The following is a 22,819-nucleotide window of genomic DNA, read 5'->3' as shown; positions in this document are numbered from 1 at the left end:
AAAAGTGTTTAAATATCCATTGAGCTCTAGAGTAGGCCTCAAACTCCAAAGAGAGGTATACACTAGCTCTGCCCCATCTGAACAGACACAGACATAAGGAGCAGACCATGTTCTTTGCAGAGGCTCAAGATGAAGTAATCCTAACTCTGGTACATACAAGAACCACCAAAGCAGTGTGACCTTGCTGTTAAACATGAAGAGCAGGGTAGAGGACTGTGGAGGAGCCTTCAGAAAAAAGATGTTGTGTAGAGAACAATCCTGGGGATAGGAAACCTCTGTCATTGTAGGAATGAGTGATATGCCCATATTAAGAATGTAGAGAGATTCCTTTAAGCAATATCAAGGGTCTTGACCACAGAAATTGACAGGACCAGTCTTTTTTTTTTTTTTTTTTAATTATAGCAGTTTGGTGAAAAAACTGAAGAGACTTGGAGACCTGCACATGGTCACCATTTCTTTTGTTCTTAGTGGGGACTATGAAGCCACCTTGCTAACCTACCCTGAGACTCTTGACTGCTCTATAGAAAGACTGATCTGAAGGTTCCCAAGTTGCTAGAGTGAGGCTGGCTTTGTCATCCAAGCATGATGTCCTGACTACTGGAGTCAGTTCTACCATAGGCACTTCTAAAACTGTACTAACTCCCATGAGAACAGTTATGGAAAATGGCAGCAGGCGACTAAAGGCCTTCTGTCAGTAGTGTGCATCTGTGCCTCTACCTTTCTCCCACTTCCTGAAATAATACATTCCCTGGGCAGATTCCATAGCAGGGATGTTCCATCTTGCTTGCTTGATTCTAGGGTTCTTAATTTTGTGGTCCATTGCCATAGCTCCAGAACACAGTTCTTCTCAAACACTCATCTCATGAAGACTCTTAAGGGCTCCCTGAGCAGCTTTCCTGCTGCCTGAGCCCTTTGCCAAGTTTCTCATGCTAGTTTCCCATGGTGCACCAGCATCCTCATTAACTCATCATATCTTTGCTTTTATGTCAATATACACCCATCACCTGCCCACCTCTTGGACTGACCACATCACTCTTTGCCCTATACCACACTGTTCTGGAGCTGATTTGCCCCCAAGTCATAGTACTAAATAGAGTAGAGCAGATCCTTTGTTCAGAACCCTTGGCAAGGACTGGCTGAGGTCCTGTTGCCTGTGTTTGATTGACCTTCCCTGGCACCTCAAATTTCAGCTACAGTTAGTTCTTCCTTGACCATTCAAGGGTTGCAGCAACTCCTAAAGAGGGGTGAAGATTGATGGCTTGGTGAATGGGGTTCAGAACTGAGCAGTTCCTTAAGAGATGGCTGTCACTGTTCCTCTCTTCCCAGTCTTCCTGCTCTAGTTAGTAATCTTTAAGACACTGTCTTCCAGCTAGATATAGTACTACACTTCTCTAATTCCAGCACTCAGAAGGTAGAGGCAGGTGAATCTGAGTCGGAAGCCAGCCTGGTCCACATAGTTAGTTCCAGGAGCTACATTAAAAAACAAACAAAGATACTATCTTCCTGTGACACGGTAAATTTCCTTGTGGCCCTCCTCATTGTCTTAGTTGTTGGGGGAAGTCATTGATGAAATAGCTCTTGCTATATTTAGCTCTGTGTTGTTTGATCTGCAGACCCGTTTGCAGTTCTTTAGTACTCTTGCTGTGCCCTTCCACAAGTTGCTTTCTGTCTGGTCCAGTTCTCTCTTTCCTGGTGGGCTGGGTCTGTCCAAAAACATGTGTCCCATCTGTATGACGAGTGGCCTCTCCAGCTCATCACATTGAACAGGGTCACTGTATTAGAGCAGAAGAGCCAGGAGCCCAGATTGGCATGGTGATAGCAGCAACTGTAAAACAACAGCATTTCTTAGTCCCTGCCAGGGGCCAACCATTCTGCTGGATGCTGATCAGTTCATTTATATGAGCCACTTGCTCAATCAGGGCTGCTGCTTAGTGAGTGGCTAAGGAGATCACTAGGCTCTGGGCTAGACCAAGTAAGCCGTAGTCTGACCTGCAAGATGAAATTGTTGCATTGTGTTTGACAAGATAGCGATGTCCCTTGGTTTTTAATGATTGTTAAATTTGTTTTTGTTTTCTCTTGAAGCCCAACACAAGCTTTACTGTTCTGAAGTCCCCCTGAAGTAAATAAAATATCTTTCAGAAAATACCATAGAAAGCACATTAGCTCTATAAAGCTCTCTTGCCTGTTTCAGTGAGTTCGAGCATTGTGAAATATTCAGTGAGTTGAGAGTCAGTGGAGAGCTTCAGAGCTGGTAGCAACAGGAAGGTCGCGTTGTGGTGGTTGTTGTTTTTAATCTTAGGAAGAGTTGACAGTTACTAAAAGCAGCCAGCAGAGGGCCCAGGAAAAGTCACAGGAAATCTGACTCTCTTCTGACCTCCACAGGCACTACACACACACATAGTGTACAGACATGCAGGCAAAACACCCATACACATAAAATAGAATAAAAATAAAATATAAAAAAAATTGAGGAAGATGATGCTTCTTGCTTGAGGCTGAGCAGCCTCCAGATGAAGGGCATCTACTCCTACTTTGACTGTACCAGTTGAAAGTGAACTCATTAAACTGGATGTGGTGGCAGGGGCTTGTACTCTCAGTACTTGGGAAGCGGTTGTGTGAGAATTGTGAGTTTGGGACCGGCCTGTCTCAGTGGAAACAGGGGAATGGCAGTGTCACTATAAGCCTTGCATACAAATCTATTATAGGATATGTTTAGCCTGTACAGTATCTTACTGAGATCAGGCCCTGTGTTTCTTAAAATCATTTTATGTGTCTTGTATGTCTTGGTTTTATTGTGTTACTACTTAACAATGATTTCTACCCATGGGAATAATGAACCTTGGGTGAGGTTTATCCAAACTCTCTTTCCCACATGGGCCCACACCTGTTCAAAGACCCAAGGTCAGCCTGTAATTAGAAGCATGGGACAATGACTGGAGGGGAAATGCCTGAACCTTGAGACCAGTGACTTTTGTGTGTGTCATGGCTCAACTGTACCAGGTGTTTAGATGTCTTTTTTTTTTTTTTTCTTCCCAGTTAGGCCAGAATGGGGCCTCAAGTGAGGATGGACAGACGATGGGTGGGGAAACACACTCTCTCTCTCTCTCTCTCTCTCTCTCTCTCTCTCTCTCTCTCTCTCTCTCTCTCTGTGTGTGTGTGTGTGTGTGTCTGTGTGTGTGTGTCTGTGTGTGTGTCTCTGTCTCTGTCTCTCTCTGTCTTCTATGTTCCAAGAGTCCCCTTTCGGGGTGATAGCTAAACCAGCCGGGCACTGGGACAGGACAAGGCAACTGAAAATAACCTTGAGCACAACTGTAATTGCTGCCAGGAGGTCCTGTATTTTTTTCTGCTGGTAGAGTTTCACTTGGTTTGGAGCCTTACCATTTACACCTACTGTTAAGACTCATACTTCCATCTTTAAAGTCAAATGAAATCTTAAAGTATATGTCGGGAGAAACAATCCCTTTGACATGGGAAGAACTCACTAAGGGGCACCCAGGCCTCACCTGGTTTCTGCTTGCATAGGTTTGAATGAAGAAGGATGTGAGTCATGAGGAGGACATGCTGCCACTTATAGATCCAAGGTAGTGTTTTGTGGGTGCAGGCTGATGTCAGTAACCCTTTAAGGAGGCCAAGCAGTCAAAGTGGAGCAGTAAGAGAATATTCTCATGAATGGTGAAAAGGTAGGAGGAACTTGAGGCTAGGTAAGGGCCACAGCACAGTGCAGTATATGTACATAGCAGCTCTGTGTGTGCACTCAGGGCCATGCTATTCAGGTCTGTAAAGTGCATACCCAGAGATGGTAATCTGGGCCTCTAGTACGTATATACCCTGGGTCCTCTCTAGTAATATATAGTATTGTAGTTACCTATAACACATGAAACCAGATTTCATATAAAATTCCCAGTTTCTGAGTCTCTTTTAAATTTAGAAAATGGAAATGGATCCTGCCTGGTATCTGCTGGCCGTGCCTGTTGTTACAGATTTTCAACTGCTGTTGCTGCTTCCCACAGTTGTCAATGTAGACAATGTTCTGCTAAAAGTCTAGAGACAGTCTTAATCACCTTTAATTTCTACTTCTCAACTGTGTCTGACTTGCTTGAATTAAAAGTGTTGAAATGGGTACTTAATCACACTAAGTACCATAACTACAGATTTAATTCAACATAAATTCTGTGAACTCTGGAACCTTCTCTGATCTCAGAGCATGATCCATTGTCAATTCCTGTTGAAGTAAGTCGGCCACATAAATTCTGTTGTCAGGCATTACGTTAAATGTGTGAAGTCTGGATGCCTTAGTTTTCTACTTTTTTTTTTTTTTTTTTTTTTTTTTTTGGTAGGCTGGGATTATTTGCTATAAACATCAGATCAGAGTAATTTGTAATCGCAAAATTGTTACTTTCAAGCAAACATGTTTAGAGGCAGCTGCTTCCTGGAAGCCTGTGCTCATACAAACAGGAAAAGCAGTTGGTGCCTATCTTAGTTTTGGAGAATTTAGTAATCATAGTCTCTACAAGTAACTTTCTGTTCATTCCCAAAATTGTGATAGAATATCTTCAACATGGTTTAGGCTAGGAGGACACAATTCATGAAGAACCCAGCTTCTCAACCTTATCACCCTTTCTGCTGCTACACAGGGCCCTAGCCATGCCCTTTCCCAAAGCTTTGAAGGCTAGAAATCCAAAATAAGGGCTTGGCAGGGCTAGTTTCTCCTAGAACTTCTCTCTTTAACTTAAAAAACCCAGACCTACATCTCCAGCCAAGCTATTCCATTTCCCAGCCAAGACAGGTTTTCTCTGTGTAAAACTGACTTCAAACTCAGATCTGCCTGGCTCTAGCCACAGTTTTAAATATATATATTTTATTATTTTTAATCACAGGTATTTGTATGGGAATGTACACATGAGTGCAGGTACTCACAGAGGCCAGAAGGTGTCAGATCATCAGGACCTAGAGTTATAAATAGTTGTAAGCTACCTGGTGTGAGTGCTAGAACTGAATTCTGGTCCTTTAGAGGAACAGCAAGTGTTCTAAATCATTGACTTATCAGTTCCTACCTGAAGCCATCTTTCTTACTTTTTGAGACAGGATGCTCAGGCAGGCCTATCATTTGAGATACTCATACACTCCAACTGGTCCTTGCTCTTATATATGTGCCTCCCTAGTGTCTTTGTGTGTGTGTGTGTGTGTGTGTGTGTGTGTGTGTGTCCGTCCGTCCGTCCGTCCGTCCGTCCGTCCAGATTTGTCTTCTCTAGAGAACATAGCTGGATTGAATTAGGGCCACAGTGCCAGACTCATTTTAACTTTGCACCTTTTTTTGTGTATGTGAGGCAGCAAGCGTATTGAACCCAATGTCTTACACATACTTACACACACTCACTGAGCTATTCTTTGTACTTTAAGAGTCAGGTCTGAAAATATAGTTATACTCTCAGGTACTGGAGCAAAGCTCAACCCATGAATTATATAGGGACACATTCAGTTTGGTCCCTTGACATCTACAAACCAACATTTTGTCTGTGGTTGGGAAAACCACATAAAGCTAGCATGGATATATTTGGGACTACAGTTGAGCTAAAGGAGGCTAGTAATACATCAGCGCAAGTCCTGACTCTCGCTTGGTGCCTCAGCTTTCACACAAGTATGCAGCAGAACTGCTGAGCCTGAGTAGATTAGCCAGGGCTGTGAGCAAGAGTTATACTGTTCTTGGTGACACTTTGTCCTGTTGTCCATCTGTGTCATTCTGAGCTGTAAGGAAAAAAATAAGGATGAAAACAAAGAGACGGCAAAGGGGTCTGCAGAGTCACTCTAGGCCTTCACCTATGAGAAAGAATCAGCACAGGCTTCATTTGTAACAAAAGTTTATAGCCCTAACTGACCTGGAGTTTACTATGTAGACCAGGCTATCCTGGAACTCATGTTAACCCTCACGCTTTAGCTCCCAAGTCCTAAGCCTGGTCTATGTTAGTGTTCCAGGACAGCTAAGACTACATAGAGAAACCTTGTTAAGAACAAAAACATAAAAAAACATATACACATTTAACACTCAGAGACCAGCAAGGGCTACATAATTAAGATCCTGTGCTTTTGATCACAGTACTGGGAAGACAGAGCTCTGTGAATTAGTTCAGGACAGCTAGAGCTATGCAGTTAAGACTATATCTCAACAACAAAAATAATTAAATCAAAGTCTTTCTATTAACTCAGTAGACTTCATTTGGAGCCAAATGGGTGAAAGTTTCATGAACATTGTATGAACTCTGCTAGTCCTTTATCCATAATGAGAAGAAAAAAGAAAGACCACAACTTCCCTGTGATTACTGATGTCAAAAATGAAATCTCCAGAGAATGCACCTGATGGTATCAAAGTGTCAGCAAAACCTTGTCAAATGAGGCAGGGCTTCCCAGATGGCAGTGTGCCGAAATCACTCTGTCATCTTGTCACAGTGCCATTCTGACTATTGGGGTTTAGAGCAGACCTGGCCTTTGTGCCATCTGTCAAGTTCCCAGATGAAGACACAGCTGCTTGTCCTGAGTATTGAAAACTATGTGACCAGTGTTTCCACCTGGATGAACTATCTCTGGCCACTTTTGAGAAGCACATCTCAAAAGAATAAGCTAGCAGCTTATCATGCTTGTCCTTAGTACTGAATGGTCAGAGAGGTAAAGACTTAGCGGTCAGAGAGGCAGAGCCATTGAGTCCGTGTTTAGGACACCCTGCTGAGTCCAAGGATATACCCTCATTGGTCCTTGCACTGCCCAGAAGATAGCAGAGTCAAGGCATTGAACTCCAGCCTGTCTCCATTGCTAAAGCCTGAGCTCACACACATACTGTCCTGTTCCTCAGGAGATTGGGCAGTAAATGGGGAGACTTGAACCTCAAAAATAAAAGTGGAAGGAAAACCAGTGAGACTTTCCGGTTAGCAGCCCCGAAATACACCTGAAATCAGGACTCAGAGTCCATGACTACAAAACAAAATTGTTTTGTCATTTCTACCTCCAGTATGTTTATCTAGGATGGGGAACAGTAAAATATGTTTCATAAAACACACCTGTCTGTCACAGGGAACAGCAAAGTAAGGGAAACTTGGGCTAGCTCCTCAGGTAAAAGCACTTGCTACAAAAACCCAAGGACCTAAATTTGATCGCTGGAACCCATGAGAAAAAGTGGGATACAGTGGTGAGCATCTATACTCGCCACACTCCTGCTGCAATGAGAGAGTCACTGGACACAGCACAGAAACAAGACCCTGCTTCAAAACAGGTAGAAGAGGCAACTCCTGAAAGTTTCCTCTGAACTTAGCATGTTCGTTGCACGTGCATCACACTCTCACTACACCCATGAGCAAAGGAAAGTGGAAGGGTTTTTGTTTGGTTGGTTTGGTTTTTGGATTGATTGATTGATTGATTGATTGATTGATTGATTGATTGATTGGTTTTGGTTTTAGTTTGTGTTGGGTTGGGTTCATATTTTGGTTTTGGTTTTGGTTTGCTTGGTTTGGTTTTTTTGGTTTGGTTTTGTTTTGTTTGAGATGGAGTTCTCAGTGTAACAGCCATGGCTGTCTTGGACTCGATTTGTATACTAAGCTGGTCTCACACTCACAGAGATCTGCCTTCCTCTGCCTCCCAAATGCTGAGATTAAAACTGTGCAACCACCATGCCTGTCATTGAGATTCCATTTTTCTTAAGGTTTCATAAAAATGTTCAGTAAGGATCATGGTCAGGTAACAAGAGATCAAGCTAAGCCAGGACAGGTTCTCTTCCCCAAAGCCCAAGTCTTAAAGTAAAAGAATGTCTGTAGAAACAACAAGATGAGGCTTTGGCCTTCAGGATGCATACGTGGGTGGTGTGGTGGGCAAGGTAAGAATAGCCAGGACAGAAGAGTAAGGAGAAGCTCATGCTACACCCATTTCCAAGAACTAGTTCTTCTATCCCATGTTCTTCCAGAAATCAATAGCATACCAAAAACATAGTCAGGAAACCTACAGCCACCAGTTTTATATATAGATTTTCCAGCCTAAATATAGACAAAAGTTCACCTGTACCAGTAGGATAACTGTTAATATATACTAGTTAGATGTCTATCTAGAAGGTCTTTATTTTATTTTTTGTAAGTTGGAGCTGAAGTTTGTAGTTGGTCTTAGGAAACTGCATCTAATTTATTGTTTTACCTTACATGACTGTTGCAACTCTTAATTCATCCATGATCACAGAATTGGACCCAGGAACTGCTGTGTTCTGGCTGTTGGATGGTCTCAGAATTAAGCCACTTCTCTGTGTCTGTAGCTGTTCCAAGAAGCTCTACTCCAGCAGGGCTTTGGGTTTATACCATTCTCTCTGTCCAGAACACTCACCCTACCCATACCCAGCACATCTCTGTCCAAATCTCCTCAAACACTCCACATGATATCAAATGAAGCACAGCAGTATTTTGGAGAACAATTCTCATAGAGCCTGCAGATGTGTTCGTTTGATAGGGTGCTTGACTGGCATGCACACAGCCTTGCATTCTATCACCAGTTCCACATAAACTGGATGTGGTAGTACATATCTGTAATCTTAGCACTCCAGGGTAGAGACAGGGGATTAAAGACAGCCACATGAGACCCTTGCGTCATAAAACAAGCAAACAAACACTCTATGCCATGAGCCTTTGGAGTAAGGGAGATCCTTATTGTGAAAAGTTGAGTTAATGAAATGTTTTGAGTAGAGTCACCAGTGGCCATGTTGTGGGCCTATTTTAGGAGCAACACTGGTTCCCTCAAAGATAAGTAACTGGCCTGAGTCTGCATCTCTTATATTTTTGGTTGTGAGCCTAGCCTTTAATGGCTGAGCCATCTTCTAGCACAAGTCTGCATCTCTTGATTCACTTAAAACAGGACCACAGACTACACAGACCCACATGAGAAGTTGGCATGCCACTTGCTGTTACTGTCAAGATACCATCTCATTGATGTTTTCCAGCTTAGTCTTAATGATTATTTTCTTTGACAGTGTCATGAGCATAGACCCTAAGAAATTGGTATAAGCCTAGTCATACCTGGGCACTAGGTCCAGGAAAATCAACGCACTTCTAGAGCATGACTCATGTTGAATGTTGGTTAGAACCAATAAAGCAGCTCCTAGTCAAGTGCAGTGAAAGAATATCTACATCTTCCTTTTCCCCCGAGTTATCAGGATATGCCCATATCTTGCAGCCACAGGCAAAACTATAGGCTCTCCCTTCCCTCTCCAAAGGGGGAGATGGAAACATGCAGGTTGAGAAGGGTCAGCCAGTTGAAGTAGCTGTTATATGTTTCTTTCTCATCCCTACACTGAGCAAGACCTAAGCTAACCAAGTGGTTGAAGCTTCAGGTAGTTCAACTATAGTTCCTGGTGCAGGCTGGAGCTTGCCTTCTACATGTCTGCTTTTGTATCACACTCTTGATTTCCAGTCCTCAGTGGAAAGAAAGTGGAAGTGTGTAAGCTAGACTAGAGAGGCCACTAAAAACAGTCATGAGGACTCCAAAGGCCCGGCAGTTCTGCAAACATACAGAGTAGTACATGCAGTGCCACACATGATGGACTCCAACTGCTGCCCCAGACCACAGCTCAAAAGAGTCAGTGGTAAACCTTGATGCCTTAGCTACTAATTATAAGGAAAAGATTGGATTACAGGCCCAACAATAAGAATGTTTCCCAAATGGTTGAAAATGAACAGTGCAGACCTGTACAGGCATCTAAGAAATACAGAGTCACAGCAGTTCCAGAACTTCCCATTGGTTAACAGGTCCAGTCTTTCTGGGTGGGTTCTAATTCCTATTGCTTTGATGTTCTTAGCACTCTAAACATTTAGTCAATTTCAAACAATGAAAATAGATCCCCCAAATCTAACCAGAGTAGATCAAATCATTGGGGTTACATAGCTAACAATACCTGTTAGAGCAAATATAGAAAGGACTGTATATCTGAATTAGTGATGACTTCTACCCCAAAACATGCTACATGCTATCAGTTCTGTCCTTTTTAGCCTCCCCTCTTTTTTTCTTTTGTGTGTGTGTGTGTGTGTGTGTGTGTGTGTGTGTGTGTGTGTGTGTACTAGGGATCAAAGTTAGGCCTTGTATATGCTAAGCAAGCACTCTACCTACCACTTAGCTACTTACAAGCTCACTCTGTGCTTTTTTAAATCCACTCCCCTTAAACTTTATAAGTGTTCTGTATGTCCTTGGATATGTATCTTGAGAAGGTGAGCTTCTCAGCTTGTGGGGTTTTGTAGGATTATATTTCATGCAACAGAACTCTGTACTATGGTTCTTGTTCTGTTTTCTTTGCCCATTACACTATTGGGGTTAGCATGACTTTAATATAGGTTGTAGGCTGCCTCCTGAGGTAGTAGACGACTGTGACTTGGCCCAGAATGGTGCCTGTTTGGAAACATATACTTAAAAGGTAAAAGGCTTGGGTCATCTTTGACCTTCTGAGATACTGACAGTGGAACCTGAGTTTGCTGGCTGTTCCTGCCAAGCCTAGATTCTCAGCAAACTCTGGGAATCCCAGAGTAACCTAGGCAGTGAGTAAGCTTTTTGGTTTTTGTTTTTGTTTTTGTTTTTTCTTGAGTTTCAATTATCTTAGTTAGGTCCTTCGATTTCTACTACATCCCCTATTCCTTAGCCACAGTTAAGCCCCTGTTCCTGTCTGGTGTTCATGCAGAATTCTTCTTTCTCCCAGTGATCACAGGGATTTCTTGGTATATGAATGAACCTCAGCCAGGTGGTAGTGATGCACTTGGGAGACAGAAGCAGGTGGATCTCTTTAAGTCCAAGGCCAACGTGGACTGCAGAGTGAGTTATAGCCAAGGCTACAGAGAGAAGCCCTGTTTCAAAAAACAAAAACAAAACAGAAAAAGAATGAGCTTCACAGCTGGACTGTAGTAGCACATGCCTTTGATCTCAGCACTTGGGAGGCAGAGGCAGAGAAGATCTCTGAGTTCGAGACCAGGCTGGTCTACAGAGTGAGTTTCAGGACAGCCAAAGCACAGAGAAACCTGTCTCAAAACAAACAGAAAAACCAACAACAAAACAAAAATCGGTCAATAAATGAGCCTTAGGTACTTTTTTTAAATGTATGTATGTCTGTATGATGGTGCCAGAGATCCTGGAACTGGAGTTACAGATAATTGAGTGTTGGGTATCAAACCTAGGTCCACCGGAAGAACAGCCAGTACTCTTAAACACTGAGCCGTCTCTCCAGCCCCCTCGGGTACTTTCTTAAACCACTTCTTGAATGATTGAATCTATATTAGCTTAGGAACATTTTTGTTTAACATTAAGTCAGGACATAGGTATGTAAATGTTTAACTGAAGTAACAGTTTAACAAAACAAGTTGGTATGTAGAATGCACACTTTTCTATCCTAGTGCAAAGTCCACTAGTCATAATCTTGTGGAATGACTTCATAACCCACCAAAGGGTTGCAGTTCTTAAAAATCTTAACTGCAATGACTTTGACCCCACCAACTCTAGCTGTGTGGAGCCTGTGTAATAAACAGATACCTCTAGAAGGGACTGAGGCATGGCCTCTGCCCTCCTCCCTTTTCAAGGCTACACAGAGGTGAGCAAGGCCTCAGTCTAATGGAGGTGAGGCTCAACCCTGAGAGTATTCTCCCTTGAAAGGGCAGCACCAGGTAAAGGTTCTTTAGAATTAGCTATATATTCAGAATTGCTATCGGGAGACTCTACCTTGCCAGGCTCTAGTTATCACCTGCCAGACCCAAGCAGCCTCATGCCCTCACATCCCTGGCTTGATGCTCGTGACTAGTTATTTCCTTCCTCCTCCCAGTTCCCAAGACATTACAAAATATACCACCTTAGCTTTTGTACACCTTACTTCAGTACAGGTCTTCCCTACCACCCACTTCTGTGAACTTGAGTCCTCTACCCAGATCCTGCCAACTTCCTTTTTGGATTTATCCCCTTTGTAATTATAATGTTGTCTCATTTGTTTTTCACTTACTAGATGTGTCATGATCATCCCCCTCCAGTGTAACTTTCTGACAGGCACGAGGTTCTTTATTCGTTGTATTCTTTTTATTCCTCAGAATAGGACCTATAGTGCCTAGAAGGAATGTGGATGGATGTTTTTATAAGCGTCTCTGTAAATTTTTACTTGCCCAGGTGTTTGTAAATAATCTGCTGAAGGACCTCAGAGAAACCAGAATGTTTTTAATAACTTCTGGGAAGGAATTGGTGAGTCTGATTTGAAGTCAATTCTGATAAAGGTACACTGAATTGTTACTAATGCCATGAAGGCTTTACCAGTAACTTTATCTCAGAACCCTGATCCCAACCATACAGAAGGAAGAACCCTGTGACCATCTTTAAGAGTCCAGTCTCCAAAGTAGGGTAGATGGAAACCAAATTGTTCTTACATTCTTTTGTCACTAGAGGGCAGCATTAGGACAGAAACCCAGATCTTCCTGAAAGAAGTGCTTGACTTTCTAGCCTTATGGGGAGCTCCATAATGGGGAGCAATGCTGAGTGGTTCCTTTACTGAGAAGTAGTCCAGTGTCTATCCAGTGCACACATAACTTTAGCTTTACTGTGTGTTAATAGAGTTTCTAAGAATTAAGGAGGTTGAAGTTCTGAGGGATGGTTTGTTTTGAAACAGTGAAAAACTCCTGCATGTAGAATGCAGCTTCCTGGAAAGGTGTGAGCTGATAGTCAAGTACCACTTTTTAGAAAGAGTGAGAGAAAAGCAGGGACATAGAACCCATAATCTGTGAAGTTGAGCTCAATTCAAGGCCAGCCTGGGCTACAGTGAGACTTTTTTTAAATAGATAAGTGCTGGAGAGATGGCTCAGCAGTTAAGAGCACTGACTGCTCTTCCAGAGGTCCTGAGTTCAATTCCCAGAAACCACATGGCTCAAACCATCTGTAATGGGATCTGATGCCCTCTTCTGGTGTGTCTGAGGACAGTGATGGTGTACTCATAAACATAAAATAAATAAAACCTTTTGAATAAATAATGAAAGGTAATAATGATAATTTTAAAACATGACAGTACCAGGCGGTGGTGCATACCTTTAATCACAGCACTTGGGAGACAGAGGCAGGCAGATCTCTGAGTTTGAGGCCACCCTGTTCTACAGAGAGTTTCAGGACAACCAGGATTACATGGAGCAACCCTGTCTTGAAAAACCCAAAAGAGAGAGGGGGAAAGGGGGAAGAGGAAGAGGGGGAGGAGTAGAAGGAAGAACAAAGAAATGCTATAATCGTGTGTAAGTCAGATGCTCCAAGAATTCAGGGAGAGAGGAGCATCTTTTTTCCAGGTCAAGGTTTCCCAGATTCTCTGCTGTTTGAAACAGTTATGCTGTGGGTAGATGTATAGGATGTGGACACTGGCAAGAAACTATGGGACTTGGCCAAAGTACTGGCTAAGCCAGTTGGTTGTCTAGACTCCTCGTTCCAGGTCTGGATCACACCTCAGTCCCTCTTCCATTCTCTCTGTATGCAACAACTTTCCCAAATAACCTCAGGATCAAGCAACAATGGCCTGACCTCACTATGCTCAGTTCTCAGGGGATCCCAAGACCTGGTGATGGCCCACCACCCAGAGGAAGATGGAGAGGGCAGGACTTCATAATGCCCTTCTCTCGGCCCTTTGCAGAGAGATGCCCTGACAAATGGGTTGGCATTCTGTAGCACTGGATGAAGAGGCAAGAATGGGCGAGTGAGGAGTATTTTCATTCCCTTCAATACAGAAATCACCATTTCAAATAGCACCCTGAACCAGAACTTTGACCCAATTTTGTGATAGTAGTAATCATCATCACCAGCAAATTCTTACAGCTGGGCACAGTGACACATGTCATAAAGTCCCAGGACTCAGGAGACAGACACAAGAGGACTGTGATCTATATAGACTTTCAAATCACAAAAATAAAAAACCCTAATGGTCAGAGTCCTAGTCACTCTTGCAGAGACAATTGATGGTTATTCACAGGAAGGGTCCAGGGTTGTCCAGTCATGAGGAGTAACCACTGATCCTTGGCTCTCGTGTGGAATGCACACATTGAGCCTGTCTTTCTTTGTATGTGTGTTTTTCTGTTGCATCACCAGATGTGCAGAGTTGCTGAAGGTGGGAGGAACAGCTACTTCCTGTGGCCAGTTTAAGGTTCTTTGATTAGCGGGCTCTATGATGATCTTTAAAAAAAAAAAAAGCCTCAGATTTGATCTCATTCCATCCTGCTGTTGTTCACTGGGTCATTCTCAGCTCTACAGGAAGCTTATTCAAGAAGCATTTTCCTGTGCAGCTGCAACTGTTCTTGCAAAGTGCCCTTTGGGAAAATGTTTGTATTTTAAATACCTGGTAGCTATAATTTGTAGTTCTAAAAATCTGGAGTACTGCCCACCCCTTCTTTTTTAAAGATATATTTTTTTATTTATGTTTGTGTGTATGTGTAAACATGGGTTGAGTTTATGTGCACAATGGGTGGGCAGGGCCCAGGTAGAACAAAGGGCATCAGATCCACCATCACCACCTCTGCCACTTCAGCCTTCAAATCATACTTCCCTCCACTCCACCTGACTTCTGGCTCCTCCCTATAGCATTTAGCACCAGCACCTTGCTAACCCAGGTCTCTTTTCAGCGTCTGACCCCTTCACACCACACCACTCTGCTCCTCTACCATGCCTAAGCATGCACTTTCCTATCCACTAACTGACTCCTGTGCACCTTCAGCCTCAACATCTCATTCTTCACAAATCTCTCCAGCTTCTAGGCTGAGTGGCTAAGGCTGTTTCTGTGCCATGCGCTGCCTAACAGAAGGCAGACACTGAGTCATGCCCACTGTTGCAGCTATAACATTTTACAAGTAGTAGAAACTTTAGCCCTGACTCAGACCTGCTCTCATCCTGTGCCATTCACCTGTGTTCAACCCAGATAGTGTCTCAGGACAGAAGCTCAGTAACTTTCTAGACTTGCCTTCTAAATGCACATCTCTTGGGGACTCTATTGCTCACTTGTTAACTGTCTCCCTACCTCTGGTCTCGAATTCTAAAGTACATACTTTGCCTGTGTGCATACTATCCTTGGCTACATGGCACCCACTACCTTGGGTCCCGAGGAGCAAACTCAGGCAATCACAAATACTCACTGAACTATCTCACCAGCTTTATTTGTATTATTTTTACTTGATTTTTTTAAAGATAGGGTCTCATTGTATCACCCAGGCTTACCTCAAACTGCTAATCCTTATGCCTTCCCCGAGTAGCACCAAATCAGCTTGTCATGCTCCGTACCTTGAAATAATTTTTATTTATAATACAAAACCCATCTGTGTTCATTGAAATTTCAACTTATGAAGTATGTCTCATGCTTACAGATTATGTCTCGTTGTTGAACTGCTTGATTCAAGTATTCAGAATGTTGGATACTTGGGTATTGTGGCTGCCAGAGCCCGGAAAGGCACCTCACCAAACAGTGTAGTTCCAGGCTGGGGAAGTATCAGTTGTGTGGAGTGTGTGTTCCTTGAATAGTTTTAGTTTAAGACACTAGTTGGGTGTGGTAGCATACAGCTTCAACCAAGCACTCCTGGCAGAAGCAGGTGGGTCTCTGTGAGTTTGAAGCCAGCCTGGTCTACATAGTTTCAAGACAGCCAGGGCTCTTAGAGAGTTTCTGGCTCGAAAGAGTAAAATAAAAGACATCATGTGGGGGGGGGGGGCATCATCAGTTCCCTAGAGAACACTTGTCACCACCCTCTTTCACTGGGTACATGTGGATACATCCATACTATGTCATGGAATGTCACTGTGCCCCCCCCCCCTGGTTTGTTGAACTCACCAGCTACTGAACTTGTGGGTGAGGATCAGGCTCCTTCTGGTGTGCCTGGAAGAAAGGAAGTCCCTGGAGCCTCCAGTGACTTCCACCAAGAAAGGAAGCTTGCTGAATCTGCCTGAGCTTTGAATTAACTAAGCTACATTGATTTTCATGGCTTCCTGTGTATTTCACACTCTTTAAATCAGTATCCTTCTAAGTCCTCCGGTTCTTAGCCCATGTGACTTTTGGGGTGGGGAGGACTGGTGTCTTCAACAGCTGGAGGTCTCAGTTGGCCTGAAAGCCTTTGTCACTGTGGTCCCTAAAGTTGACTAAGCATTAGTAAAGTCATGTGTCTCATGTTTCACCTGGAGGCCTCAGGGAATTGACAGTCACAACCTTGGTGGCTTTTGAGTGCCTTACATGACAACAGAAAGATGGAATTTCTCCTGTTGGGTTTAGCCTTGTACCTTAGAGTTGGGTCTGCAACTTGTTTTCTCCTGGCAAGCAAGTTTAAAGATTAAACTGGAACAATCAATCAAAAATAAGAGAGCAAAAGGCGAAAGATTTATACTGTTTCCATGTTACATTGCTTATGGTAACTAGTGGGATTTTAATGCATGCTATCAAACCTCTAAAAGAATTAAGTACTGACAAAAAATATATTCATATAGTGTTATGCCAAAATGCCTTTAAAAATCTGTATATGTATCCCTCTTTTTTTTTTTTTTTTTTTAAATAAAGTTGCAAGAGAGAAGACAAAAAATTCCTGGTCCTGTTTACATATCCAAAATAAATAAATAAGAGAGCAGTTTGCCTGGTTTTCTGATTCTGAGATAGGATTGAAGATGGGTCATTAGAATCTGAATGCCTAGAATACAATCCACAATGGCCTAATTTGTTTGTTTGTCTTACGATGAACAAAATGAATAAAAAAGATGTGTGTGCGCGTATTTGTGCATGCATGGGAGTCTAAAGATCAGTCCCTAATGGTATGCCTACATCTTGTTTTTTTACAATGGGCTCTCTCATTGAAGGATTGCTGATTACAGTGGGCAAGCTGGCCATAAAGCTTCCAGGATCAACCTGCCCCTTCCTCCCCAGAATTAAGATTACATGCACCCTTTACCATGCTTGGCTTTTTTTTTTTTTTTTTTTTAATGTTGGTTCTGGGGATCAAACTCAGGTCCTAATTAGGAACTGAGCCATCTCCTGACCACCTGTGGTTTTTTTTTTTTTTTTTCTTAGCATTTCAAGGGTCCACTGCCCAGTAAGACTTAGGCAGCAGGCTTCTAATGACATAAAAAGCAGCAGCTGGTAGCAGCTCCTCTAATGAGTTACCTAGGTTAGCCAGCACCTGAGTCCCCTTCCCCTCTCTTTCTCCTGTGCTGAAGTCACCAGGAAAGGGATGGTCTGGGAAGCTCACACCTGGCTGTGTGGACATGTTCTGTGCTTCATGTTGGTAAGTTACTTTTGTTGGGTGTTCTACCCTCAAATGGCCTCTGGCATCTCTCATTCTCCCGAGTTGAAAGAACACGGTTATTTTTACATTACTGAAGCTTCTTGGAGTTGAAGAACAAAACCTAGCTGAGCCTGAGAGAAAAGAATTACAGTTTAGTACACACTATTTAAAGTTGATGCAGAGAGCTTCATAACTCTGCCCAGCCTACCGTGCTTATCTTATTTTAATTGTGGGTTTCCATGTCTGGCTACAGTGCCTCTTCAGAATACAATCGAGGTTTATTCTATGGGGCCCCTGGGTCCTTCTCTGTGAAGAAATGCAACTGTCAGGCTGACCACTATGGTACTAAATACAAGCCAGTGGACTTCGCTGTACATGTCATGAACCTTGGCTGTTTTGTGGGCTTGGGCAGCTTAATGGGGTTTCTTAAGAAGTCAGGCCATGATTTAATGACTGACTCACCAGGACTCCAAAGTACTGCCTGCCTTCTATTGTTTCCAAGCTGTCCTTTCTGGTGGGCGGCTCTGTTGGTTTTGTTTAGGAAGACAGGATCCAAACAACAGCTCATCTATTTTCCAGCTGTTGTTTATGCCACTTTCCTGGAACAGTTCCAAGGTCTTTTCTTTTTCTTTCTTTCTTTTTTTTTTTTTTTTTTAAGGATGGTTTTTTCTATGTAGCTCTGGCTGTCCTGGAACTCTATATATAGATCAGGCTGGCTTTGAGAGATCCACTTGCCTCTGCCTCCTGAGTGCTGGGATTAAAGGCATATGATTCCATGCCTTTAAAAGACCACACAGTGTCTTTTAATAATACTTTTGTGCAACTACAAAACTCCTGTTTTTAAATACACTTCTGACTTAGCTGTTTTCTGAACGGAATGCTAGCAGTGGAGAGAGAGCATCTACATGGAAGCAGTGACACTGAGATGTCTACTGTCCCAGGAACTCATCTCTTCCTCAGCACCATTGCTCAAGAGTGTGCATGTTCCAGACTCCCAGAGCTGTTCACGTCATTTCTATCTCTAAAATTCAATGTTCCTCCTGTTCTTGGCACATATATGACATATACAGATGAAAGGTACAAAAGAGGACTGGAAATATACCTCTCTGGGTAGAGTGATTGCCTAATATGAACAAGGCTTTGGCTCCACCCCACCGCCATCCATCAGGAGCCATTAGGACTTCAGTGTCCTTGCAAGCTAATTGTGTTTGCCCCACTAAGCTGTCCTCAGACTCCATCTTCCTGCTTGCATTTTTTCCCAAGTGCAGGTGCTACCAAGGATGGTGCTGTCATGGCTGTGCCTTTTGTAAAAGTGATAGTCTGAGGCTGGAAATATGGCTCAGTATGTGTATAGCACTTGCTATGCAGGCCTGACAACCCAGGTTCAGCCCTCCAGAACCCACATAAAAGCTGAATGTGACAGCTGTCCATACTATCGTGAAATGGGAGGTGGAAACTGGAGAACAGCCTGGAAGTTCGTGGGCCAGCTAGCCTAGAGTATGCAGCAGTGAACAAGAGAGTCCCTGTCTCAGCAGGATGAGAGGCAGGTTTGTCCTCTGGACTCCATACAATATGCACACTTCTGTGCAGTGGCGGTGTCTATACTGCAGGTACCGTCCTGAGCCGCAGTCACTGGTTGCTCTTGGAAAGCTCAGCTGTGAGAATTGTTTCTAGAATTGCCTCGAAGCTCTAGTATAGCTAAGCAGCATCTGCCTTGCCCCCTCCCTGCTGAGCTTGCTTTCTCATGGACCACCATGGTCTGGACCTTCCTTCATCTCCTGGCTAGATGGCCATACTAGCTCCCAAACCCTTTTTTCTCCTCCCAGATTATTTTGTGTTCATAAGTGTTTGGGCTGCATGCATATAGTAGTGCCACATGTGGGCTATTGCCCACAGCGATCAGAAGGAATTGGATCCTCTGGAACTTCTAGAAAGTTTTAGGTTGTCTGTCGTGTGGGTGCTGGGAACTGAAGCAACAGGTGTTTTGGATTTTTTTTTCCGCTCCTTTGGTTTTTAGAGATAGGTGTATCTGTGTAGTCCTGGCTGTTCTAGAACTCACTTTATAGACCAGGCTGGCCTCAAACTCAGAGATCCACCTGCCCCTGCCTCCTGAGTGCCACCGCCTAGCACAAGTGCTCTCCACTTGAACCATGTCTCCAGCTGTCTTTTTGAATACTTCATTCTCTTCTCCCTCTAACCTGTTTCCCACCAAAAATGCTCCAATAAAGTCAAAATCTACTCATATTGCCTATATGCTTCCTGATGCTCTGGTTTCAAGATGAAACTGATAATTAGGTCTCACAAGACTCTACATGGACTGGCCATGAAGCCTAACTAGGTCTGCTTGCATCATCTGTACAAGCCACAGTACCCAACAGCCCAGCTTTGTCCATCAGCCTCTGGCCAGAATGCTATTTTCTCCAGTTCCTTCAAGTGTCCCCTGCTGCCCCAGAAAGGCCAGAGCCTAGTAAGCTGACACACACCATCTTTTCTTGTGCTATTTTGTGAGTTGCAATTCTTACTTCAGCTCATGATCATTTGCTTAGTATTTTCTTATGTTCTTGCTGTTAGCACAAGATGATTTCTGTAAAATAAAATAAAGGGCAATGATGTATGGGTGCACACACATGCTCCCAAGGCAAACACTTTCTCCCAACTGAACTATCTCCCCCAGCTCCAAGGTCATGACCTTTTTCAGTTTGTATTTGTAAGGAAACAAGATCATGAAGGGTTACATTTATGTTTACAAATGATAGGTGACAGAAAGAATGTCTTCCTCAGTTCCCATGGTCATCATAGTCTAGACTATTCCTCACTTCTAAATCAAGAGCCCTGGCTAGAAGAATCATGGAAGGGTAAGATCCTAACAGACAAGCCCTCAAATAGCTCACAATATTTTACAAGTCTGCACTCTATCTACTGTGATGTTTCTAGGTGACTCTTTAGCATTTTAAATTAGATGATGAGAGCAATGCTTTCTTTTAATGGAAAAGAGAAAAGTGGCCTGTGCCTTCTAAGCTTCTGCTGTCGTTCTGTCTTTAGAAAAGGTTTTGCTCATTAGGACAGCAGCATGCAGACTCAGAGCCCCAAAGAAGTACATTTCACGGGCATTTGTGAACAGGCTTGAGTAACACCCACTCACCAGGAACTGTCTTTGTATCTGTCTTTTGTCCTCAGGAGACCTGTAGGAAGTGTCAGGGACTCTGGAAAGAACACAACGGCCTCACCTGTGAAGAGCTGGCAGAAAAGGATGACATCAAGTACCGGACATCTATGTGAGTAATGGGATGGCAGCTGTCCCTGCAAGGAGCAGAGGGTTCTGTGGCAAGTGTCAGCTCAAGCCACCCCTGCATAGAGGAATCTTAGGCAGGGTCCTAGTCCCAGAGCATATTTGTTTCCACAGCCCATAGCTATGCAAATGATATATGGAAAGTCAGGCTTATATATACTTAGTAAAAATCAGCCATCTCTCTCCTTACTGTCTAGTCAATCAATAAGCAAGTAACAACAGGTCTTACTGCACTGACTGACGTTGCTTCTGCCTGTGTCAGGGAATACTAGTGGCCTGAGATAGTGGGTAGACTTACCAACCTCCAGAAGGCAAAAGACTATCAGTAATATTAATTACAGGCACTGTGTGTCACTCCCTATGTGGCTGAGCAATTTCTAAATGTTAATATATGGTAATATAGTGCTAAAGAAATCTGTTTCTCTCAAACAATCCAGCGTTGCCAGACTGATGGGCAGTGTCCCGTTGGATCACTTAGAGATCCAGGTCCTCTATCCTCTGACTGCTACTCCCTATGTATGGTGTTAAACTTTGCATGGTTGTGCTTGGGCATTGATACATTTTTACTTCATAGAAAGGGAGGAAAGAAACAGGTTATTAATAGTAGGTAACTTTTTCTCAAATTGGAAGTAATATAAAATGATGTATACTAACTATATGGGGACAGCTTGGCACTATATGTGGCCTCTAGGTGGATGATTTCACCTCAGTCTTAAATATGAAGAATGGGGGTTGAATTGTTTAGATGATGAAGTGGATCATGACATTTGAAGCAGTTTGCAGTCTCTAGGTCTGCATTGCAGATGGGTCCTATTGTCCTCACTTTGTATCTGAAGCATCCATTGTCACACAGATAATAAGTGGCATAGAAGGAATTTGAACACAAGCACTTGGCTTCTGGCTGTGCTCTGTGTCATCATAATGACCCCCATGATGAACTTGGGGTTTCTTTCAAGTATATTTATAAAGTTATTGGCATTGAGGTGGTGACATTCTCACAGTGAACTCACTTGGCTGGGTACTCTTGAACTGGAATGCTTTTCCTGGAGGTAGTCAGACAGATGCGCTATAACTGGACTTGAAAACAAGGACTTGACCTTGTGTTGCTTCCTTTAAACATGGAGGGAGGGGCCCTGGGCCAGAGAGTAAGGTAGCCCCTGGAAGTTTAGAGCAACCCTTAGCCTGCAGCCCCCAAAGAAAACCTTGATCCTCAACGTCTAGGATCTAAATCTTTCTAACAGTCCTGCCATGTGGCCTGCAGACCATGGATGTTTCTCAGAGAGTCTGTGGTTGCTTTAGAATAGAACTCTGTTCTGCTTCTCTGATAACCCTGGACACCTGAAATATGCAGGACCATCTCGTCTTGGTGGTCCTCTAAATTAACAGACCATCAGAATGGACCATCTGATGCATGTCTGTCAGTTTCAGAATCCCAGAATGCCTTTCAAGTATGCTTCACTGTGTGTGGAAGAGAGTGGAGGTTCACAGCACATGCTTGCTTTTGGGAAGGCTTTCTTGACATGGACCTGGCCTCCAGACTACCAGAGCTTTGTAGAGATGATACATGCCACTGTCCCATATCGGTGCATTCTAGATCACCTGCCACTTCTATTCATCAGGTCAGATCTGTGTGTTACTGAGTCACAGACTAGTGTATTGTCTTGGTGGGTGACAGATAAGATCCTTGTCAGCTGCTATTCTCTACCATTGGACAAAGGAATAAAAGCATTTTCCAGATCAGTAACTGTGTGCCAGTTGCCAGGAGCTGTTTATTGCTACAGTAAGACTAGCATCTGGAACAGCAGCTGCAGTCATTCAATGCCTGATGAGCTTCAGCAGTATACCTGGCACACGACTCTCTTCAGCCCATTCTTCTCTACAGGCCACACAGAAACAAATAACTTGTGAGAACCAATGTTCTAGGCCTTGAAGTCAGCGGTAACTGCAGTTTCTGAGATGCCCGTAGGAGTTGGATGCTGTTGTTAGGTAGCTCTGATTTGCCCTCCTCACTATGTAGCCCTTCCTCAGTTGACCCAGGGGATCCTATCTGTTAACAAGTAGCAAAAATAAGAAAGCTCACTGTGACAAAGGGAGGTGATGTGAGGCAGTGCTCTGTTTGGGGACCCTGCAAGAAACTATTCTGAGCTGTGTATGGTGGCACAGGCATATAATCCCAGCACCCAAGAGCCTGAGGTATTAAGAGTACTGTAAGTTTGAGTCTATACCGACCCTATTTCAAAAATGTAACACACATATACCCCAACTCTCACAAAAAGAA

The 22,819-nt window shown here is 43.3% G+C and overlaps 1 protein-coding gene across 2 annotated transcripts in view; it reads left to right on the top strand.

Annotated features, from left to right (window-relative positions):
• Nucleotides 1-22,819, top strand: part of RNF216 (ring finger protein 216) — a 110,197-nt gene that overhangs the window by 61,364 nt on the left and 26,014 nt on the right. For both annotated transcript variants that reach the window (XM_080940659.1, XM_080940658.1), the window contains exon 14: nt 20,430-20,527. In XM_080940659.1, the coding sequence (XP_080796785.1) occupies nt 20,430-20,527 (98 nt within the window). The remainder of the gene's footprint in view (nt 1-20,429; nt 20,528-22,819) is intronic.

Source organism: Micromys minutus (genome assembly GCF_963924665.1).
Source record: "Micromys minutus genome assembly, chromosome: 29".
Taxonomy (NCBI): domain Eukaryota; kingdom Metazoa; phylum Chordata; class Mammalia; order Rodentia; family Muridae; genus Micromys; species Micromys minutus.
This window is presented reverse-complemented; position numbering and strand designations above follow the sequence as displayed.